This window comes from Oncorhynchus gorbuscha, linkage group LG19 (genome assembly GCF_021184085.1).
Source record: "Oncorhynchus gorbuscha isolate QuinsamMale2020 ecotype Even-year linkage group LG19, OgorEven_v1.0, whole genome shotgun sequence".
Taxonomy (NCBI): domain Eukaryota; kingdom Metazoa; phylum Chordata; class Actinopteri; order Salmoniformes; family Salmonidae; genus Oncorhynchus; species Oncorhynchus gorbuscha.
The window spans coordinates 59,976,976-59,997,505 of NC_060191.1; the positions used below are offsets into that span (position 1 = coordinate 59,976,976).

A 20,530-nucleotide genomic window follows, 5' to 3' on the forward strand; every position below is an offset into this window, starting at 1 on the left:
AGGGGTGGGGAGGGAGAGAGAGATATGGAGAGAGAGATAGAGGGAAAGAGGTAGAGGGAGGGAGAGAGAGGGTGAGAGGGAGAGGGAGTGAGAGGGAGAGGGAGGGAGTGGGAGGGGGAGAGAAAGAGGGAGAGGAAATTGTCAGCACTGGATCAGGAGTACTGATCTTAGTCTGTGTCTGGGAACAATGATGTACAGTAATGTATGTATGTTTTACCGGCACAGCTGCCAATGTTAAATGTACAGTCCTGTATGTGTCTTACCGGCACAGCTGCCATTAGAGTAGGCTGCAGAACACTGGTGTCTCCTTTACTGCCTTGTTTAATCTTTGTCGACTGGTGTGAGAGAGGATACAGTAAAGATACAGTTACTTTACACATATATTCACCTTTTAAATATGGGTGTAGTAATGTACAGTCCAAACATGTGCAGAGCAGAGGGGACCACCTCACCTGGTCCGCTAGTGTCTGGGGGGAGGAGTAGCCGATCCTGCAGCCGTGAGCCACACACACCAGCTCTGCACTCAGCTCCAACACATGGGCCAGAGGGAGGTACCCGATGTAGGTGTCATTCTCACTGCCACAGAACAATATAAAGAACTCCTTATTATTTTAGATTACAGACAGACAGACAGACAGACAGACAGACAGACAGACAGACAGACAGACAGACAGACAGACAGACAGACAGACAGACAGACAGACAGACAGACAGACAGACAGACAGACAGACAGACAGACAGACAGACAGACAGACAGACAGACAGACAGACAGACAGACAGACAGACAGACAGACAGACAGACAGACAGACAGACAGACAGACAGACAGACAATAGTCCAACAGTACACGATCGTCTTTCAATAAACTTGCATGACAAAACTATATGCATAAGAAAGGTTTACACAATTAAACAACAAAATACACAAAGCACTGCAGTAAATGTCCTTCTGTTCAAGATCAACATGCTGTTGCTCTCTGGAGGGTAACGATCTGAACCCCTCTCTCCCATCCTCCTTTTCCCATTTTCCTCGCTTTCCTCTCTTCCCCCAATCGTGTTCTCCAGAGAAAGTGAGTTTTTTTAAGAACATGAAGAACAGCCTTAAACACACGCTTCTGCACGTGCTCAGCTGACACCAAGGACCCATCCAGGAAGTTGTCCTCGAAGTTGTCCTCAAAGATCACTTTGAGTGTTTTCTTTAATTCAGTGTTGAAATGGGACCTACTATGACAGCTGAGATCAGTCAAAGAGCATAGTCAGGACATGATGGGATCTTCTTCTAAGACAGCTCCAGCTGAAAAAGGGCTATGTAAACATTTCATCTTCCTGGAGAAGGTACACTATGGAAGCCAGCCTGGACTGTACAACTTGTTCAAAGTGGTATTCCATGATTCAGGAAAATGCTGCTTATTAGGAAATGTGGATAGTAGTTTGGTACTGGAGGAAGGTGATGGTATGTGAAGCCCAGGAGGGTATAAGGTTGGCAGGTTTGTGGTACTTACCCCAGGTTGGGTATCCTTTCTGCCATGCCAGTGATGCCAGCAATGATGTTGCTATGGGAGATCATGACTCCCTTGGGTATGCCAGTGGAGCCGCTCGTGTACATGATGACAGCGATGTCAGAGGGCATGGGCTGTTTATGCCCCTGACACACTACACACACACACACACGCACGCACGCACACACACACACAGAGGAAACAAATTAGTTAATGGCATAGCATGAAAGCATGTTTTTGTAAATATTCAGCATATTGTAGGAAAAGGGAGTTCATGGGAGATCAGAAGATATGGAGCAGGTCAGCACAATAAATGGAGGAGGCTTGTTAAGTCCATGTTAGGATATATAGTCTGCGATGTGAAGTCTGTAGGCAAAGGTCCTGGGAAGATATGGGTGTCGTTAAACAAGATTGGGGTAGAGGAAGTGGAATAAAACACACATAATGATGAATATCTAAAGGAGAAGAAGAATGGAACATTCCTAATGGAATGAAGAGGAAGAGGAACATCAGTCAGGTGAAACATTGAAAAACATTAAACACAATGGCACCATTTAGTAAACGTCCTTCAGCATCTTTGCACTCAAGATAAGGTATGTCTAAGAGCTGTGTTACTGCCAATAACACCATCTACCTCTCTCTCTCTTTCTGCTCTCTGCCTCTATCTCTCTCCATGCCTCTCTCACTCCCTATGGCTCTCTTCCTCTGCTCTCTCTCTTCACTGAGTTTTGGCTGTGTTAACTGTCTGTCATCTGTTCAATTGAAGTAAAGCATCTCCTCCCCGACAGCCCACTTCAAATGTTTGGGCTTAAGTTCTCCAAGACATGTTCATCTTGTCTAGGCTTGCCAAAAAGCCACTCGGAAGTTATATTATGTAATTCAATGTGGATTCTGACAATGTGGAAAGGACTGAGATGATTCTAGATCATGTAGGTTTCTTAAACTATGGGTCGGGACCCAAAGTGGGCCCTGGGCACGTGAGAGGTGTGTTTTAAGATTACATCTACAATCACACAGTATTCTTCTTTATTTGGGTTGCTGGAGGATGATTTGGGTCACGAGCGGATTTGTTTCTATAATCCCTGTTCTAGATTATATAAGAAACAACAGTAAACAGTTTTCTCTGTCGTCCTCATGTGGAAAATGAAGACGTGTTTTCAATGGTTGTTTTAGGGCTGGGGGGGGGGGTATCAATATTTCCAAGACGTCACCAGCGGGTGCAGAAAAAACAACCAACACAGAAGATACACAAGACAGAGATAGAAAGAAGGGAGAGGAAAGATAGAGAGAGGAGAGGGACGTGACTTGGAGTCTGCAAGAGGAGGAGCCTTGTTCTGACATGAACATGGACCCAGAGATACAGGGAGGAGAGGAGGAGCCTTGTTCTGACATGAACATGGACCCAGAGATACAGGGAGGATACAGAGGAGAGGAGCCTTGTTCTGACATGAACATGGACCCAGAGATACAGGGAGGAGAGGAGGAGCCTTGTTCTGACATGAACATGGACCCAGAGATACAGGGAGGAGAGGAGGAGCCTTGTTCTGACATGAACATGGACCCAGAGATACAGGGAGAGAGGAGAGGAGCCTTGTTCTGACATGAACATGGACCCACATGGACCCTTGTTCTGACATGAACATGGACCCAGAGATACAGGGAGGAGAGGAGGAGCCTTGTTCTGACATGAACATGGACCCATAGATACAGGGAGGAGAGGAGGAGCCTTGTTCTGACATGAACATGGACCCAGAGATACAGGGAGGAGAGGAGGAGCCTTGTTCTGACATGAACATGGACCCAGAGATACAGGGAGGAGAGGAGGAGCCTTGTTCTGACATGAACATGGACCCAGAGATACAGGGAGGAGAGGAGGAGCCTTGTTCTGACATGAACATGGACCCAGAGATACAGGGAGGAGAGGAGGAGCCTTGTTCTGACATGAACATGGACCCAGAGATACAGGGAGGAGAGGAGGAGCCTTGTTCTGACATGAACATGGACCCAGAGATACAGGGAGGAGAGGAGGAGCCTTGTTCTGACATGAACATGGACCCAGAGATACAGGGAGGAGAGGAGGAGCCTTGTTCTGACATGAACATGGACCCATAGATACAGGGAGGAGAGGAGGAGCCTTGTTCTGACATGAACATGGACCCATAGATACAGGGAGAGGAGAGGTTCTGAGAACATGGAGCCTTGTTCTGACATGAACATGGACCCAGAGATACAGGGAGGAGAGGAGGAGCCTTGTTCTGACATGAACATGGACCCAGAGATACAGGGAGGAGAGGAGAACATGGACCCAGAGATGTTGTTCTGACATGAACATGGACCCAGAGATACAGGGAGGAGAGGAGGAGCCTTGTTCTGACATGAACATGGACCCAGAGATACAGGGAGGAGAGGAGGAGCAGGGAGGAGAGGAGGAGCCTTGTTCTGACATGAACATGGACCCATAGATACAGGGAGGAGAGGAGGAGCCTTGTTCTGACATGAACATGGACCCATAGATACAGGGAGGAGGAGAGCCTTGTTCTGAGAACATGCCTTGTTCTGACATGAACATGGACCCATAGATACAGGGAGGAGAGGAGGAGCCTTGTTCTGACATGAACATGGACCCATAGATACAGGGAGGAGAGGAGAGAGCCTTGTTCTGACATGAACATGGACCCATAGATACAGGGAGGAGAGGAGGAGCCTTGTTCTGACATGAACATGGACCCAGAGATACAGGGAGGAGAGGAGGAGCCTTGTTCTGACATGAACATGGACCCAGAGATACAGGGAGGAGAGGAGGAGCCTTGTTCTGACATGAACATGGACCCATAGATACAGGGAGGAGAGGAGGAGCCTTGTTCTGACATGAACATGGACCCATAGATACAGAGAGGAGAGGAGGAGCCTTGTTCTGACATGAACATGGACCCATAGATACAGAGAGGAGAGGAGAAGCCTTGTTCTGACATGAACATGGACCCAGAGATACAGGGAGGAGAGGAGGAGCCTTGTTCTGACATGAACATGGACCCATAGATACAGAGAGGAGAGGAGAAGCCTTGTTCTGACATGAACATGGACCCAGAGATACAGGGAGGAGATGAGGAGGGGAGATGTGGTGGGGGGGGGCTATTTTAGCAGAGTGACACACACACACACACACACACACACACACACACACACACACACACACACACACACACACACACACACACACACACACACACACACACACACACACACACACACACACACACACACACACACACACACACACACACACACGTGTTTACCATTCTCAGGCTTGGTCTGCAGCCCCTGAACAGTGGCCATGTTGTGGACAGTGATGCCTCGTGGGTAACCAGGCCACTCGGTGGGTGTGTCATCCACCACAATGATGTGCCGCAGCCTGGGCACCTCCAGCAGGATGAACTAAACTCAACCAGGACACACAAAGAGATCTTTAAGACAGCTATACTGTAACCATCAAATGGTTGGTCAAGACAGGGATAAGGCACACTGACAGGGGTTGGCTGATTTATTCTGGATGCAGACTGACACCTGGAAACAAACAGGTCTTCTGTTTACCTGTTCATTTTCAAGTATGTTTTCAAAGGCTTGACCTTTCTGTACTCGTGGACAAAATACACACATGCACTTTGTGCATCGTTCTACTTCAGTAGGTTTAGACAACCTAAACACGTGAGACAACTCATTAATGTTTTGACAGATACATTTAGCTTTACTGGGTCTATTCAGTGTCACTCTCCTCAGGAGGGAGAATGGACTGTATGTCTGTCTATAACCCAGAGTGTTGGTCTGTCTATAACCCAGAGTGTTGGTCTGTCTATAAGCCAGAGTGTTGGTCTGTCTATAACCCAGAGTGTTGGTCTGTCTATAACCCAGAGTGTTGGTCTGTGTCTATAACCCAGTGTGTTGGTCTGTCTATAATCCAGAGTGTTGGTCTGTCTCTAAACCGGTGTGTTGGTCTGTGTCTATAACCCAGTGTGTTGGTCTGTGTCTATAACCCAGTGTGTTGGTCTGTGTCTATAACCCAGTGTGTTGGTCTGTGTGTCTAACCCAGTGTGTTGGTCTGTCTGTGTCTGTAACCCAGTGTGTTGGTCTGTCTATAACCCAGAGTAATCCAGTGTCTTGTATGTTTGTCTGTGTCTGTAACCCAGTGTGTCCTGTCTAAACCAGTGTGTTGGTCGTTGTCTATTACCCAGTGTGTTGGTCTGTGTCTATAACCCAGTATGTTTGTCTGTGTCTGTAACCCAGTGTGTTGGTCTGTCTATAACCCAGAGTGTTGGTCTGTGCCTATAACCCAGAGTGTTGGTCAACATCTCTAACTCAGTGTGTTGGTCTGTGTCTATAACCCAGTATGTTTGTCTGTGTCTGTAACCCAGTGTGTTGGTCTGTCTCTAACGCAGTGTGTTGGTCTGTGTCTATAACACAGCGTGTTGGTCTGTCTCTAACCCAGTGTGTTGGTCTGTGTCTATATCCCAGCGGGGTGGCGTATTTTTAATCCAGTGTGTTGGTCTTTGTCTATAACCCATTGTGTCGCTGTCTATAACCCAGTGTGTTGGTCTTTGTCTATAACCCATTGTGTTGGTATGTGTCTATAACCCAGTGTGTTGGTCTTTCTATAAACCAGTGTGTTGGTCTGTGGCTATAACCCAGTGTGTTGGTCTGTGTATATAACCCAGTGTGTTGGTCTGTGTATATAACCCAGTGTGCTGGTCTGTCTCTAACCCAGTGTGTCGGTCTTTCTATAACCCAGTGTGTCAGTATGTGTCTATAACCCAGTGTGTTGGTCTGTGGCTGTAACCCAGTGTGTTGGTCTGTCTCTAAACCAGTGTGTTGGTCTGTCTATAACCCAGTGTTTTGGTGTTTCTCTAAACCAGTGTTGGTCTGTGTCTATAACCCAGTGTGTTGGTCTTTCTATAACCCAGTGTGTTGGTCTGTCTATAACCCAGTGTGTTGGTCTGTGTCTATAACCCAGTGTGTTGGTCTGTGTCTATAACCCAGTGTATCGGTCTTTCTATAACCCAGTGTGTTCGTCTGTGTCTATAACCCAGTGTGTCTGTCTTTCTATAACCCAGTGTGTTCGTCTGTGTCTATAACCCAGTGTGTTGTTCTGTGTCTATAACCCAGTGTGTCAGTCTTTCTATAACCCAGTGTGTTGGTCTGTGTATATAACCCAGTGTGCTGGTCTGTCTCTAATCCATTGTGTCGGTCTTTCTATAACCCAGTGTGTTGGTCTGTGTATATAACCCAGTGTGTTTGTGATTCTCTAAACCAGTGTTGGTCTGTGTCTATAACCCAGTGTGTTAGTCTTGCTATAACCCAGTGTGTTGGTCTTTGTCTATAACCCATTGTGTTGGTATGTGTCTATAACCCAGTGTGTTGGTCTTTCTATAAACCAGTGTGTTGGTCTGTGGCTATAACCCAGTGTGTTTGTCTGTCTATAACCCAGTGTGTTGGTCTGTGTCTGTAACCCAGTGTGTTTGTCTGTGTCTATAACCCAGTGTGTTGGTCTATGTATATAACCCAGTGTGTTGGTCTGTGTATATAACCCAGTGTGCTGGTCTGTCTCTCACCCAGTGTGTCGGTCTTTCTATAACCCAGTGTGTCAGTATGTGTCTATAACCCAGTGTGTTGGTCTGTGGCTGTAACCCAGTGTGTTGGTCTGTCTCTAAACCAGTGTGTTTGTCTGTCTATAACCCAGTGTTTTGGTGTTTCTCTAAACCAGTTTTGGTCTGTGTCTATAACCCAGTGTGTTGGTCTTTCTATAACCCAGTGTGTTGTTCTGTGTCTATAACCCAGTGTGTCAGTCTTTCTATAACCCAGTGTGTTGGTCTGTGTATATAACCCAGTGTGCTGGTCTGTCTCTAACCCAGTGTGTCGGTCTTTCTATAACCCAGTGTGTTGGTCTGTCTCTAAACCAGTGTGTTGGTCTGTCTATAACCCAGTGTGTTGGTGTTTCTCTAAACCATTGTTGGTCTGTGTCTATAACCCAGTGTGTTGGTCTGTGTCTATAACCCAGTGTGTTGGTCTGTGTCTATAACCCGGTGTGTTGGTCTGCCTATAACCTAATGTGTTGGCCTGTGTCAATCACCACCTTCTGGAGACACCTGAAACCCCACCTCTTTAAGGAATACCTAGGATAGGATAAGTAATCCCTCTCACCCCCCCCCTCTAAGATTTAGATGCACTATTGTAAAGTGACTGTTCCACTGGATGTCATAAGGTGAATGCACCACTTTGTAAGTCGCTCTGGATAAGAGCGTCTGCTAAATGACTTAAATGTAATGTAAATGCAGTGTGTTTGTCTGTGTTTATAAACCAGTGTGTTGGTCTTTCTATAACCCAGCGTGTTGGTCTGTGTCTATAACCCAGTGTGTTGGTCTGTGTCTATAACCCAGTGTGTTGGTGTGTATCTATAACCCAGTGTGTTGGTCTGTGTCTATAACCCAGTGTGTTGGTATGTGTCTATAACCCAGTGTGTTGGTATGTGTCTATAACCCAGTGTGTTGGTCTGTGTCTCTAACCTAGTGTGTTGTTCTGTCTATAATCCAGTGTCTTGGTCTGTCCCTAAACCAGTGTGTTGGTCTGTCCCTAAACCAGTGTGTTGGTCGTTGTCTATTACCCAGTGTGTTGGTCTGTGTCTATAACCCAGTGTGTTGGTCTGTGTCTCTAACCTAGTGTGTTGTTCTGTCTATAATCCAGTGTCTTGGTCTGTCTCTAACCCAGTGTGTTGGTCTGTGTCTATAACCCAGCGGGGTGGTGTTTTTTAAATCCAGTGTGTTGGTCTTTGTCTATAACCCAGTGTGTCGCTGTCTATAATCCAGTGTGTTGGTCTTTGTCTATAACCCATTGTGTTGGTATGTGTCTATAACCCAGTGTGTTGGTCTGTCCCTAAACCAGTGTGTTGGTCGTTGTCTATTACCCAGTGTGTTGGTCTGTGTCTATAACCCAGTATGTTTGTCTGTGTCTGTAACCCAGTGTGTTGGTCTGCCTATAACCCAGAGTGTTGGTCAACATCTCTAACTCAGTGTGTTGGTCTGTCTCTAACGCAGTGTGTTGGTCTGTGTGTATAACACAGCGTGTTGGTCTGTCTCTAACCCAGTGTGTTGGTCTGTGTCTATAACCCAGCGGGGTGGTGTTTTTTTAATCCAGTGTGTTGGTCTTTGTCTATAACCCAGTGTGTCGCTGTCTATAATCCAGTGTGTTGGTCTTTGTCTATAACCCATTGTGTTGGTATGTGTCTATAACCCAGTGTGTTGGTCTTTCTATAAACCAGTGTGTTGGTCTGTGGCTATAACCCAGTGTGTTTGTCTGTCTATAACCCAGTGTGTTGGTCTGTGTCTGTAACCCAGTGTGTTTGTCTGTGTCTATAACCCAGTGTGTTGGTCTGTGGCTGTAACCCAGTGTGTTGGTCTGTCTATAACCCAGTGTTTTGGTGTTTCTCTAAACCAGCGTTGGTCTGTGTCTATAACCCAGTGTGTCAGTCTGTGTCTATAACCCAGTGTGTTGGTCTGTGTCTATAACCCAGTGTGTCAGTCTGTGTCTATAACCCAGTGTGTTCGTCTGTGTCTATAACCCAGTGTGTTGGTCTGTGTCTATAACCCAGCGTGTCGTTCTTTCTATAACCCAGTGTGCTGGTCTGTCTCTAACCCAGTGTGTCGGTCTTTCTATAACCCAGTATGTTGGTCTGTGTCTATAACCCAGTGTGTTGGTCTGTGTCTATAACCCAGTGTGTTGTTCTGTGTCTATAACCCAGTGTGTCAGTCTTTCTATAACCCAGTGTGTTGGTCTGTGTATATAACCCAGTGTGCTGGTCTGTCTCTAATCCAGTGTGTCGGTCTTTCTATAACCCAGTGTGTTGGTCTGTGTATATAACCCAGTGTGTTGGTCTGTCTCTAAACCAGTGTGTTGGTCTGTCTATAACCCAGTGTGTTTGTGATTCTCTAAACCAGTGTTGGTCTGTGTCTATAACCCAGTGTGTCAGTCTTTCTATAACCCAGTGTGTTGGTCTGTCTATAACCCAGTGTGTTGGTCTGTGTATATAACCCAGTGTGCTGGTCTGTCTCTAACCCAGTGTGTCGGTCTTTCTATAATCCAGTGTGTTGGTCTGTGTCTATAAACCCAGTGTGTTGGTCTTTCTATAACCCAGTGTGTTGGTCTGTGTCTCTAACCCAATTGTGTTGGTCTGTGTCTCTAAACCAGTGTGTTGGTCTGTGTCTATAACCCAGTGTGTTGGTCTGTGTCTCTAACCCAGTGTGTTGGTCTGTGTCTCTAACCCAGTGTGTTTGTCTGTGTCTTTAACCCATAGTGTTGGTCTGTCTCTAACGCAGTGTGTCGGTCTGTCTCTCATCCAGTGTGTCGGTCTGTGTATATAACCCTGTGTGTTGATCTGTCTCTAACCCCATGTGTCGGTCTGTGAATATAACCCTGTGTGTTGGTCTTTCTCTAACCCATTGTGTTGGTCTGTCTATAACCCAGTGTGTTGGTCTGTCTCTAACCCAGTGTGTTGGTCTGTGTCTATAACCCAGCGGGGTGGTGTTTTTTAAATCCAGTGTGTTGGTCTTTGTCTATAACCCAGTGTGTCGCTGTCTATAATCCAGTGTGTTGGTCTTTGTCTATAACCCATTGTGTTGGTATGTGTCTATAACCCAGTGTGTTGGTCTTTCTATAAACCAGTGTGTTGGTCTGTGGCTATAACCCAGTGTGTTTGTCTGTCTATAACCCAGTGTGTTGGTCTGTGTCTGTAACCCAGTGTGTTTGTCTGTGTCTATAACCCAGTGTGTTGGTCTGTGTATATAACCCAGCGTGTTGGTCTGTGTATATAACCCAGTGTGTTGGTCTGTGTATATAACCCAGTTTGCTGGTCTGTCTCTAACCCAGTGTGTCGGTCTTTCTATAACCCAGTGTGTCAGTATGTGTCTATAACTCAGTGTGTTGGTCTGTGGCTGTAACCCAGTGTGTTGGTCTGTCTATAACCCAGTGTTTTGGTGTTTCTCTAAACCAGTGTTGGTCTGTGTCTATAACCCAGTGTGTTGGTCTTTCTATAACCCAGTGTGTTGGTCTGTCTGTAACCCAGTGTGTTGGTCTGTGTCTATAACCCAGTGTGTTGGTCTGTGTCTATAACCCAGTGTGTCAGTCTTTCTATAACCCAGTGTGTTCGTCTGTGTCTATAACCCAGTGTGTTGGTCTGTGTCTATAACCCAGTGTGTCGGTCTTTCTATAACCCAGTGTGTTGGTCTGTGTCTATAACCCAGTATGTTGGTCTGTGTCTATAACCCAGTGTGTTGTTCTGTGTCTATAACCCAGTGTGTCAGTCTTTCTATAACCCAGTGTGTTGGTCTGTCTATAACCCAGTGTGTTGGTCTGTGTATATAACCCAGTGTGCTGGTCTGTCTCTAACCCAGTGTGTCAGTCTTTCTATAATCCAGTGTGTTGGTCTGTGTCTATAAACCCAGTGTGTTGGTCTGTCTCTAGACCAGTGTGTTGGTCTTTCTATAACCCAGTGTGTTGGTCTGTGTCTCTAACCCAGTGTGTTGGTCTGTGTCTCTAACCCAGTGTGTTTGTCTGTGTCTTTAACCCATAGTGTTGGTCTGTCTCTAACGCAGTGTGTCGGTCTGTCTCTCATCCAGTGTGTCGGTCTGTGTATATAACCCTGTGTGTTGATCTGTCTCTAACACCGTGTGTCGGTCTGTGAATATAACCCTGTGTGTTGGTCTTTCTCTAACCCATTGTGTTGGTCTGTCTATAACCCAGTGTGTTGGTCTGTCTCTAACCCAGTGTGTTGGTCTGTGTCTATAACCCAGCGGGGTGGTGTTTTTTTAATCCAGTGTGTTGGTCTTTGTCTATAACCCAGTGTGTCGCTGTCTATAATCCAGTGTGTTGGTCTTTGTCTATAACCCATTGTGTTGGTATGTGTCTATAACCCAGTGTGTTGGTCTTTCTATAAACCAGTGTGTTGGTCTGTGGCTATAACCCAGTGTGTTTGTCTGTCTATAACCTAGTGTGTTGGTCTGTGTCTGTAACCCAGTGTGTTGGTCTGTGTCTATAACCCAGTGTGTTGGTCTGTGTATATAACCCAGCGTGTTGGTCTGTGTATATAACCCAGTGTGTTGGTCTGTGTATATAACCCAGTTTGCTGGTCTGTCTCTAACCCAGTGTGTCGGTCTTTCTATAACCCAGTGTGTCAGTATGTGTCTATAACCCAGTGTGTTGGTCTGTGGCTGTAACCCAGTGTGTTGGTCTGTCTATAACCCAGTGTTTTGGTGATTCTCTAAACCAGTGTTGGTCTGTGTCTATAACCCAGTGTGTTGGTCTTTCTATAACCCAGTGTGTTGGTCTGTCTGTAACCCAGTGTGTTGGTCTGTGTCTATAACCCAGTGTGTTGGTCTGTGTCTATAACCCAGTGTGTCAGTCTTTCTATAACCCAGTGTGTTCGTCTGTGTCTATAACCCAGTGTGTTGGTCTGTGTCTATAACCCAGTGTGTCGGTCTTTCTATAACCCAGTGTGTTGGTCTGTGTCTATAACCCAGTATGTTGGTCTGTGTCTATAACCCAGTGTGTTGTTCTGTGTCTATAACCCAGTGTGTCAGTCTTTCTATAACCCAGTGTGTTGGTCTGTGTATATAACCCAGTGTGCTGGTCTGTCTCTAATCCAGTGTGTCGGTCTTTCTATAACCCAGTGTGTTGGTCTGTGTATATAATCCAGTGTGTTGGTCTGTCTCTAAACCAGTGTGTTGGTCTGTCTATAACCCAGTGTGTTTGTGATTCTCTAAACCAGTGTTGGTCTGTGTCTATAACCCAGTGTGTTGTTCTGTGTCTATAACCCAGTGTGTCAGTCTTTCTATAACCCAGTGTGTTGGTCTGTGTATATAACCCAGTGTGCTGGTCTGTCTCTAATCCAGTGTGTCGGTCTTTCTATAACCCAGTGTGTTGGTCTGTGTATATAATCCAGTGTGTTGGTCTGTCTCTAAACCAGTGTGTTGGTCTGTCTATAACCCAGTGTGTTTGTGATTCTCTAAACCAGTGTTGGTCTGTGTCTATAACCCAGTGTGTCAGTCTTTCTATAACCCAGTGTGTTGGTCTGTCTATAACCCAGTGTGTTGGTCTGTGTATATAACCCAGTGTGCTGGTCTGTCTCTAACCCAGTGTGTCGGTCTTTCTATAATCCAGTGTGTTGGTCTGTGTCTATAAACCCAGTGTATTGGTCTGTCTCTAGACCAGTGTGTTGGTCTTTCTATAACCCAGTGTGTTGGTCTGTGTCTCTAACCCAGTGTGTTGGTCTGTCTCTAAACCAGTGTGTTGATCTGTGTCTATAACCCAGTGTGTTGGTCTGTGTCTCTAACCCAGTGTGTTGGTCTGTGTCTCTAACCCAGTGTGTTTGTCTGTGTCTTTAACCCATAGTGTTGGTCTGTCTCTAACCCAGTGTGTCGGTCTGTCTCTCATCCAGTGTGGCGGTCTGTGTATATAACCCTGTGTGTTGGTCTTTCTCTAACCCATTGTGTTGGTCTGTCTATAACCCAGTGTGTTGGTCTGTCTCTAACCCAGCTGGTGGGTCTGTGTATCTCTGACCCTACTCTGCATCTCACACTGATAACAGTGGGCATAGTACAGAGCCCAGATCCACAATGTGCATCCTATTTACCTCTCCTCTCTCTCCCACACATAAACTCCTTTTTCCCACTCTTCCTATCCTTTCTTGATTTCTTCCTATACTTCTTAATATCATATCTACACATTTTCAGATGTGTGTGTTCTCTCACCTTGAGTCTGGTCTCCAGTAGCTCTCGGCTGGTTATGATGTGACTGACCTCTGTCTCGTTCAGACCATGAGTGATGGCCGGACCCCCCAGGGTAGAGTACAGAGTGACCACTGCAACACACACACACATACACACAAGGTAAGGTAAGACCAATGAGGTATCATCAGATAATACAGCTGATGATAAGATGTCGTATGGATAGAGTTAGATCTAAGGGGTGTATTTCTGGTTCTGTTTGGGAGTGAGGCCACATGTTAAAGCCCTCGTGATTAGTATATTCTGTTTGCTTCAGGGCTGTGGTAATGTAACACTGTGTTAGTGTAACGCTGCAGCAATGGCATCATGTCTGCTCTGGCTCGGTCACTGGCGTGAGTGAGTGGCCTGGGACTGGGCTAAACCAGACTGAACTGGGCTGGGCCCAGGCTACATTACATGACTATATGTCTGACTGGTTGAGATGGGTATCACTCACTACAGGGACCAGAGGCACGTGCAGAGATGAGTGTGTGTGAGTGTGTACGTGTACATGTGCAAGCATCCCCAATCCCCAAAACAGTGGTGTGAAGTACTCAAGTAAAAATACTTTAAAGTTCTACTTAAGTAGTTTTTTCTGTACTTAACTATTTATATTTTTGACAACTTTTATTTCTACTTCACTACATTCCTAATGAAAATAATATACTTTTTACTCCATACATTTTCCCTGACACACAAAAGCACTCATTACAGTGTAGCGAAATCCTGCACGGAGCCTTCACCGTGCGCTGCCACTTTAAGAGTGCATCAGCAGTAAGGAAGGAGGAAATAAAGACAGCTCGTTCAGCTCTTTGGGGAGGAGCTCTTGGTTGGCGCGACAGTTTTATTGTGTGCGTTATGCTGCAGAAGTTTGGTTTATTTTCAGCGTGTGTAGTCATTTTTCCTACAACTCAAAACCAAGGAAGTCCTCATCATTAGAGTCCTCCACGAAGAGGTCCTGCAGGTGTTGCTTTTGCCTGCGATCCAGCTCTTCTGCCGTAGGGTAGCAGGGCTTTAGGTCAACAACATGCACTGTCCTGACATCTTCCCCAGTGTCCTCCAAACAGACCAAGTAGTTCACTGGTCCCAACTGCTGCACTACAAGGTATGGACCTTTCCATCTCGAAGCTAGCTTGTCAGTGAACTTCTTAGACGCCTTTGACAGATGCTGTGAACGTACCCAGACACGAGACTGGGGTGGAAAACACACGTCTTGTCTATGTTTGTCATCGTTTCTCAGCTGTCGTTGTTTGGCTTTGGTTTTGCTAGCCTCCACTCTGGCTAGCAAGGTGTGGTGGTGTTGTACGGAATCAAACGCTGGGCAGTCAGGTGAAACATTCAAACATTGCAAGACTCTGTCCATCTGACCTTTTAGTGGTCTTCCCAGGTGGAGTTCGGCGGGAGTGACCCCAGAAGTCTCCTGCACGGCAGAGTTCAGTGCAAAGCAAAATTCCGGAAGATGCTAATCCCACCTTGTGTGCTGATCCCCCACGAATGAAGCAATCATCCCCTTCAGGGTTCGGTTTACCCTCTCGGTCAGGTTGGTCTGAGGATGGTAAAACGTGGCAGCTCTCCCAGATGTTGGACATGAACAGTAAGGTCTGTACTCTTACACTCGGCCATATAACCGTCTTCAAACACGAAATCTATACCCGGCATGATGTCCCCATTAAGCAGCATCCCTACAGGCTGTCCCCCGCCAAACTGGCAATTCTCAATGAACAGCTCAAAAGCATGTTGGAGAATGGAATTGTAGAACCTTCTTTTTCCGGATGAGCTTCTCCGGTTGTCCTGATTCCTAAGAAAGATTGTGGATATCGATTCTCTGTGAACTACAGGAAGCCGAATGACATAACAGAAAGTGATGCCTACCCTCTACCAAACATAAATGACATACTGGAATCTCTGGCAGGAGCATCCATCTTTAGTAATCTGGATCTGAACAGTGGCTATTGGCAGGTGGCAATGGATCCTGCTAGTCAGGACAAGACTGCCTTTGTCACACCTGCTGGTTTGTACTACTTCAAAGTCATGCCTTTTGGTGCTCCAGCAACCTTCCAAAGGTTGATGGAGATTGTCCTGGGAGATCTGAGGGGTGAAATAGTTTTGTGTATCTGGATGACATCATAAGCTACTCCTCCTCTGTTGCGGATCATCTGCAAGACATACAGTCCGTATTCGACAGACTAAAGGCTGCAGGTTTGACCTTGAACTTGAAGAAGTGTCGCTTCTGTTTGCCAGAACTCAAGTTCCTTGGTCATGTGGTTAATGCTGAAGGTATCCATGCAGATCCAGCCAAAGTTGCAGCCGTGCAGGAATTCCCAATTCCCACATCCCTCAAGGCTGTTCAGAGGTTTCTGGGTATGGCTGGATGGTACCACCTGTTTGTGCCTGACTTTTCAAAGGTCGCCGAACCCCTCAACCACCTTAAGAAAAAAGGTGTGAAATTCCAATAGACCCCTGCATGCCAAAGTGCATTTGAAGCACTCAAAAACAATCTTATTACTCCTCTAGTGCTTGGACATCCTAACCTGAATGCTCATTTCATTGTGTACACAGATGCAAGTCAAACAGGACATAGAGCAGTCTTGGCTCAACAAACAGGACTTGGAACAAAAGAGGTTCTTGCTTATGCAAGTCACACCCTTAATTCAGCCGAGAGGAATTATTCAACGACTAAAAGGGAGTGCCTCGCTGTGGTCTGGGCTTTGGAGAAATGGAGCTACTACTTGGAGGCGAAGATCTTCACCGTTGTCACAGACCACGCTGCTCTGCAGTGGGTTCTGGCATCAGGCCAGAACAACAGCCGTCTTATTCGCTGGTCTATCAGACTGCAGAAGTTTGACTTCATCATTGAGTATCGCAAAGGAAAACTGAACATTGTACCAGATGCCCTTTCTTGGATTACAGAGACTACCAATGTTTGTCCTACCTTGTGCAGCACTTATACTACCGCTAAATGTCTGGATGATTCCTTTCCTCTGGATGATGAGAGTGTATGGAGAGCACAGCAGAAGGATGCTGCCATCATGGCAATCCACAAGAGTCTGTCTGAAGAAGACTTGAAGAGTCGCTTCAATGATAAGTTCAGCATAATTCAGGATAAAGTGTATCGAAAAACTCCAAGAGGAGATGGAATACACAGCACCCATTACCGCGTCTTCATTCCCTCTACATTGAGTGACCAGATAATCCAAGTTTATTATTCTAATCCCATGAGTGGCCATCTTGGGGTTTTTAAGACTTATCAAAGACTACAAGATGTGGTTTACTGGCCAGGCATGTGGGTTGATACCCGGAAGTTGATACCGTGGTGAACCATCCAAATTAAAGGTTGGGAATTGACCTCATGGGACCTTTTCCTCCCAGCTGGGGGACCCGGAATGAATTTTTATTGGTGGTAGTGGACTACTACACACACTGGGTGGAGTTGTTTCTCCTCCGCAAAGCCACTGCATCAGCCATTGCTCTAATTCTGCGAAGGGAGGTCTTTACCAGATTCGGGATTCCAGACCAAATCCTCTCTGACCGAGGTCCGCAGTTCATATCAGGAATCTACAAAGAACTCAGTACCTACTGGGGTGTAATTGCCAAGCTGACCACAGCCTACCATCCTCAGACCAACCTGACCGAGAGGGTAAACCGAACCCTGAAAGGGATGATTGCTTCATTTTTGGGGGATCAGCACACAAGGCGGGATCAGCATTTTCCAGAATTTCGCTTTGCACTGAACTCTGCCGTGCAGGAGACTTCTGGGGTTACTCCTGCCGAACTCCACCTGGGAAGACCACTAAAGGATCCGATGGACAGAGTCTTGCAAAGTTTGAATGTTTCACCTGACTGCCCAGCGTTTGATGCCATACAACACCACCACACCTTGCTAGCCAGAGTGGAGGCCAGCAAAACCAAAGCCAAACAACGACAGCTGGGAAACTATGACAAACATAGATGAGATGTGTGTTTTCCACCCCGGTCTCATGTATGGGTACGGTCATATCATCTGTCAAAGGCGTCTAAGACGTTCACTGCCAAGCTAGCTTCGAGGTGGAAAGGGCCACACCATGTAGTGCAGCAGTTGGGACCAGTGAACTACTTGGTCTGTTTGGAGGACACTGGGGAAGATGTCAGGACAGTGGATGTTGTTGACCTAAAGCCCTGCTACCCTACGGCAGAAGAACTGGATCGCAGGCAAAAGCAACACCTGCAGGACCTCTTCGTGGAGGACTCTAATGATGAGGACTTCCCTGGTTTTGTGTAGCAGGAACATGAACCTGTCAAAGCCTGCATCCTCTCTGTTTCTACAGGCTTTGTTTTTTCATGGGGGGAGGAGTGTGGCGAAATCCTGCATGGAGCCTTCACCGTGCGTTGCCACTTTAAGAGCTCATCAGCAGTAAGGAAGGAGGAAATAAAGACAGCTTTTTCAGCTCTTTGGGGAGGTGCTCTTGGTTGGTGCGACAGTTTGATTGTGTGTGCTATGCTGCAGAAGTTTGGTTTATGTTCAGCATGTGTAGTTTATAAAGTATTTAACTCCATCATTGGTGTGACAGTTCTAGGTCGTGGTTGTTATCGTTTGGGTCTGCGCCGGTTATGGATCGCATGGACTGGTAGCAACATTGTTGCGAAGCTTTGACATACAAACCAACTAACCATCGGACGGTCAGACAGTACACCGGCATGCCTGAAGACCACAGCTAAGATCTCTCTTGTTCTCTTTCTCTCTTTCTCATCCCGCTATTGTTCCAGTGCTTTACCCTGCAACAGACTTTCTATTTTTCAAATGCACTTCCCATTGAAGTTCATTAGAGCTGGACTATTATTGCCCTGTCAGAAGTATTTGGCTGGACATTTTAGTTAAAAGTGAGGTTGCTTGTAAGTTGTGTATTGTTATTTGAACTGTATTGAGGTGGGGTGTACTAATGACATGTGGCCGAGAAGATTGTGGACATTTTTAAGGCCTTTGTTGTGTCTATGAACACCCCCCACATTCATACCCTCTGCACTCCTCCACTATGAACACCCCCCACATTCATACCCTCTGCACTCCTCCACTATGAACACCCCCCACATTCATACCCTCTGCACTCCTCCACTATGAACACCCCCCACATTCATACCCTCTGCACTCCTCCACTATGAACACCCCCACATTCATACCCTCTGCACTCCTCCACTATGAACACCCCCACATTCATACCCTCTGCACTCCTCCACTATGAACACCCCCACATTCATACCCTCTGCACTCCTCCACTATGAACACCCCCACATTCATACCCTCTGCACTCCTCCACTATGAACACCCCCACATTCATACCCTCTGCACTCCTCCACTATGAACACCCCCCACATTCATACCCTCTGCACTCCTCCACTATGAACACCCCCCACATTCATACCCTCTGCACTCCTCCACTATGAACACCCCCCCACATTCATACCCTTTGCACTCCTCCACTGGAAGATAATACAGATTCTTGCAAATCCTCTGTTGATGACTGGGTTCTTTCTTGTATGAAGTTGCTGATCAATTGCTCTGCCATTATTATTAATTATTATTATTATTGTATGAGGAATTCTTGGTGGGGTTACCCCTGTGCTGTGATGTGGGTTTTATATGGTGTGTATTCTCTTTTCTCTCCACTGGCTATCTGGTAAACAGGCTACACTCTAGGCAGTCTCTTCTGCTGATGTGTGTGGGTCTGGTCGTGGTACTCTCTCTATTCTACTCTTTTCCTTTCGGCATGGTTAATACCTGCCTGGCGCCCGAACAAAATCTTTCTTTACCCCTCTAATAAATACCGCTACAACATTTTGAATTAAAATGGTGTCACGTTCTGCCCTTAGTTCTTTTGTTATGTCTTTGTTTTAGTATGGTCAGGGCGTGAGTTGGGTGGGTTGTCTATGTTAGTTTTTCTATGATTTGCTATTTCTGTGTTTGGCCTGATATGTTTCTCAATCAGAAGCAGCTGTCAATCTTTGTCCCTGATTGAGAACCATATTTAGGGAGCCTGTTTTCTATTGTGTTTCGTGGGTGCTTGTTTTCTGTTGTGTGTTGTGTGTCTGCACCAGCCAGAAGTGTATTCGGTCGTTTCTCTTTGTTATTTTTGTTATTTCCGTGTTCATTTTAATAAATATGGACACATACCACACTGCACCTTGGTCCTAACCTTCTTCCACCAACAACGGCCGTTACAGAATCACCCACCACCAAAGGACCAAGCAGCGTGGTAACGGGCAGCGGCCGAAAGTGCAAGACTCCTGGACATGGGAGGAGATTTTGGACAGAAGGGACCCTGGGCACAGGCTGGAGAATATCGCCGCCCCAAGGCAGAGTTGGAGGCAGCGAAAGCCGAAAGGCGGTGGTATGAGGAGGCAGCACGGCAGTGCGGTTGGAAGCCCGAGAGGCAGCCCCAAAAAGGTCTTGGTGGGGGATGCACACGGGGAGTGTGGCTAAGTCAGGTAGGAGACCTGAGCCAACTCCCTGTGCTTACCATGGAGAGAGAGGGACCGGGCAGGCACCGTGTTATGCTGTGAGGCGCACGGTGTCCCCGGTGTGCATGCATAGCCCGGTGCGGTACATAGCAGCGCCTTGTATCGGACGGGCTAGATTGGGCATTGAGCCAGGTGCCATGAAGCCGGCTCAGCACATCTGGTCTCCAGTGCGTCTCCTCGGGCCGGGGTACATGGCACCAGCCCTACGCATGGTGTCCCCGGTTTGCCAGCACAGCCCGGCTACGGGGAGCATTCAGCCAGGTAGTGTTGGGCAGGCTCGGTGCTCGAGAGCTCCAGTGCGCCTTCACGGTCCGGTCTATCCGGTGGAACCTCCACGCACCAGCCCTCCGGTGGCAGCCCCCCGCACCAGGCTGTCTCTCTGTCTCCTCCCTACAGGTGCTCCCGCCTGTCCAGCGCTGCCAGAGCCTTCCTCCTGTCCGGCGCTGCCGGAGTCTCCCGCCTGTCCGGCGCTGCCAGCGTCATCCTTCACTCCCGCGCTACCGGAATCTCCCGTCCATTCGGGACCCATGGCTAGGATCCCCAGTCTGAGGTCGGCGGCGAGGGTCGCCGCTCTAAAGAGGCCACGGTGGCGGGCTAAGAGGCAGAAAAACTATGGTTAAGTGGGGTCCACGTCCCGCGCCAGAGCCGCCACCGCGGACAGACGCCCACCTAGACCCTCCCCTATAGGTTCAGATTTTGCGGCCGGAGTCCGCACCTTTGGGGGGGGGGGTACTG

At 47.1% G+C, this 20,530-nt stretch overlaps 1 protein-coding gene across 1 annotated transcript in view; it reads right to left on the reverse strand.

The window, feature by feature from the left end:
- Positions 1-20,530, reverse strand: part of LOC124006046 (fatty acid CoA ligase Acsl3-like) — a 54,610-nt gene that overhangs the window by 16,568 nt on the left and 17,512 nt on the right. Inside the window, exons 4-8 of the mRNA XM_046315706.1 lie at positions 13,289-13,398; positions 4,796-4,934; positions 1,503-1,653; positions 453-576; positions 264-335 (exon numbers count right to left, since the gene is read on the reverse strand). Coding sequence (XP_046171662.1) covers positions 264-335; positions 453-576; positions 1,503-1,653; positions 4,796-4,934; positions 13,289-13,398 — 596 coding nt within the window. The remainder of the gene's footprint in view (positions 1-263; positions 336-452; positions 577-1,502; positions 1,654-4,795; positions 4,935-13,288; positions 13,399-20,530) is intronic.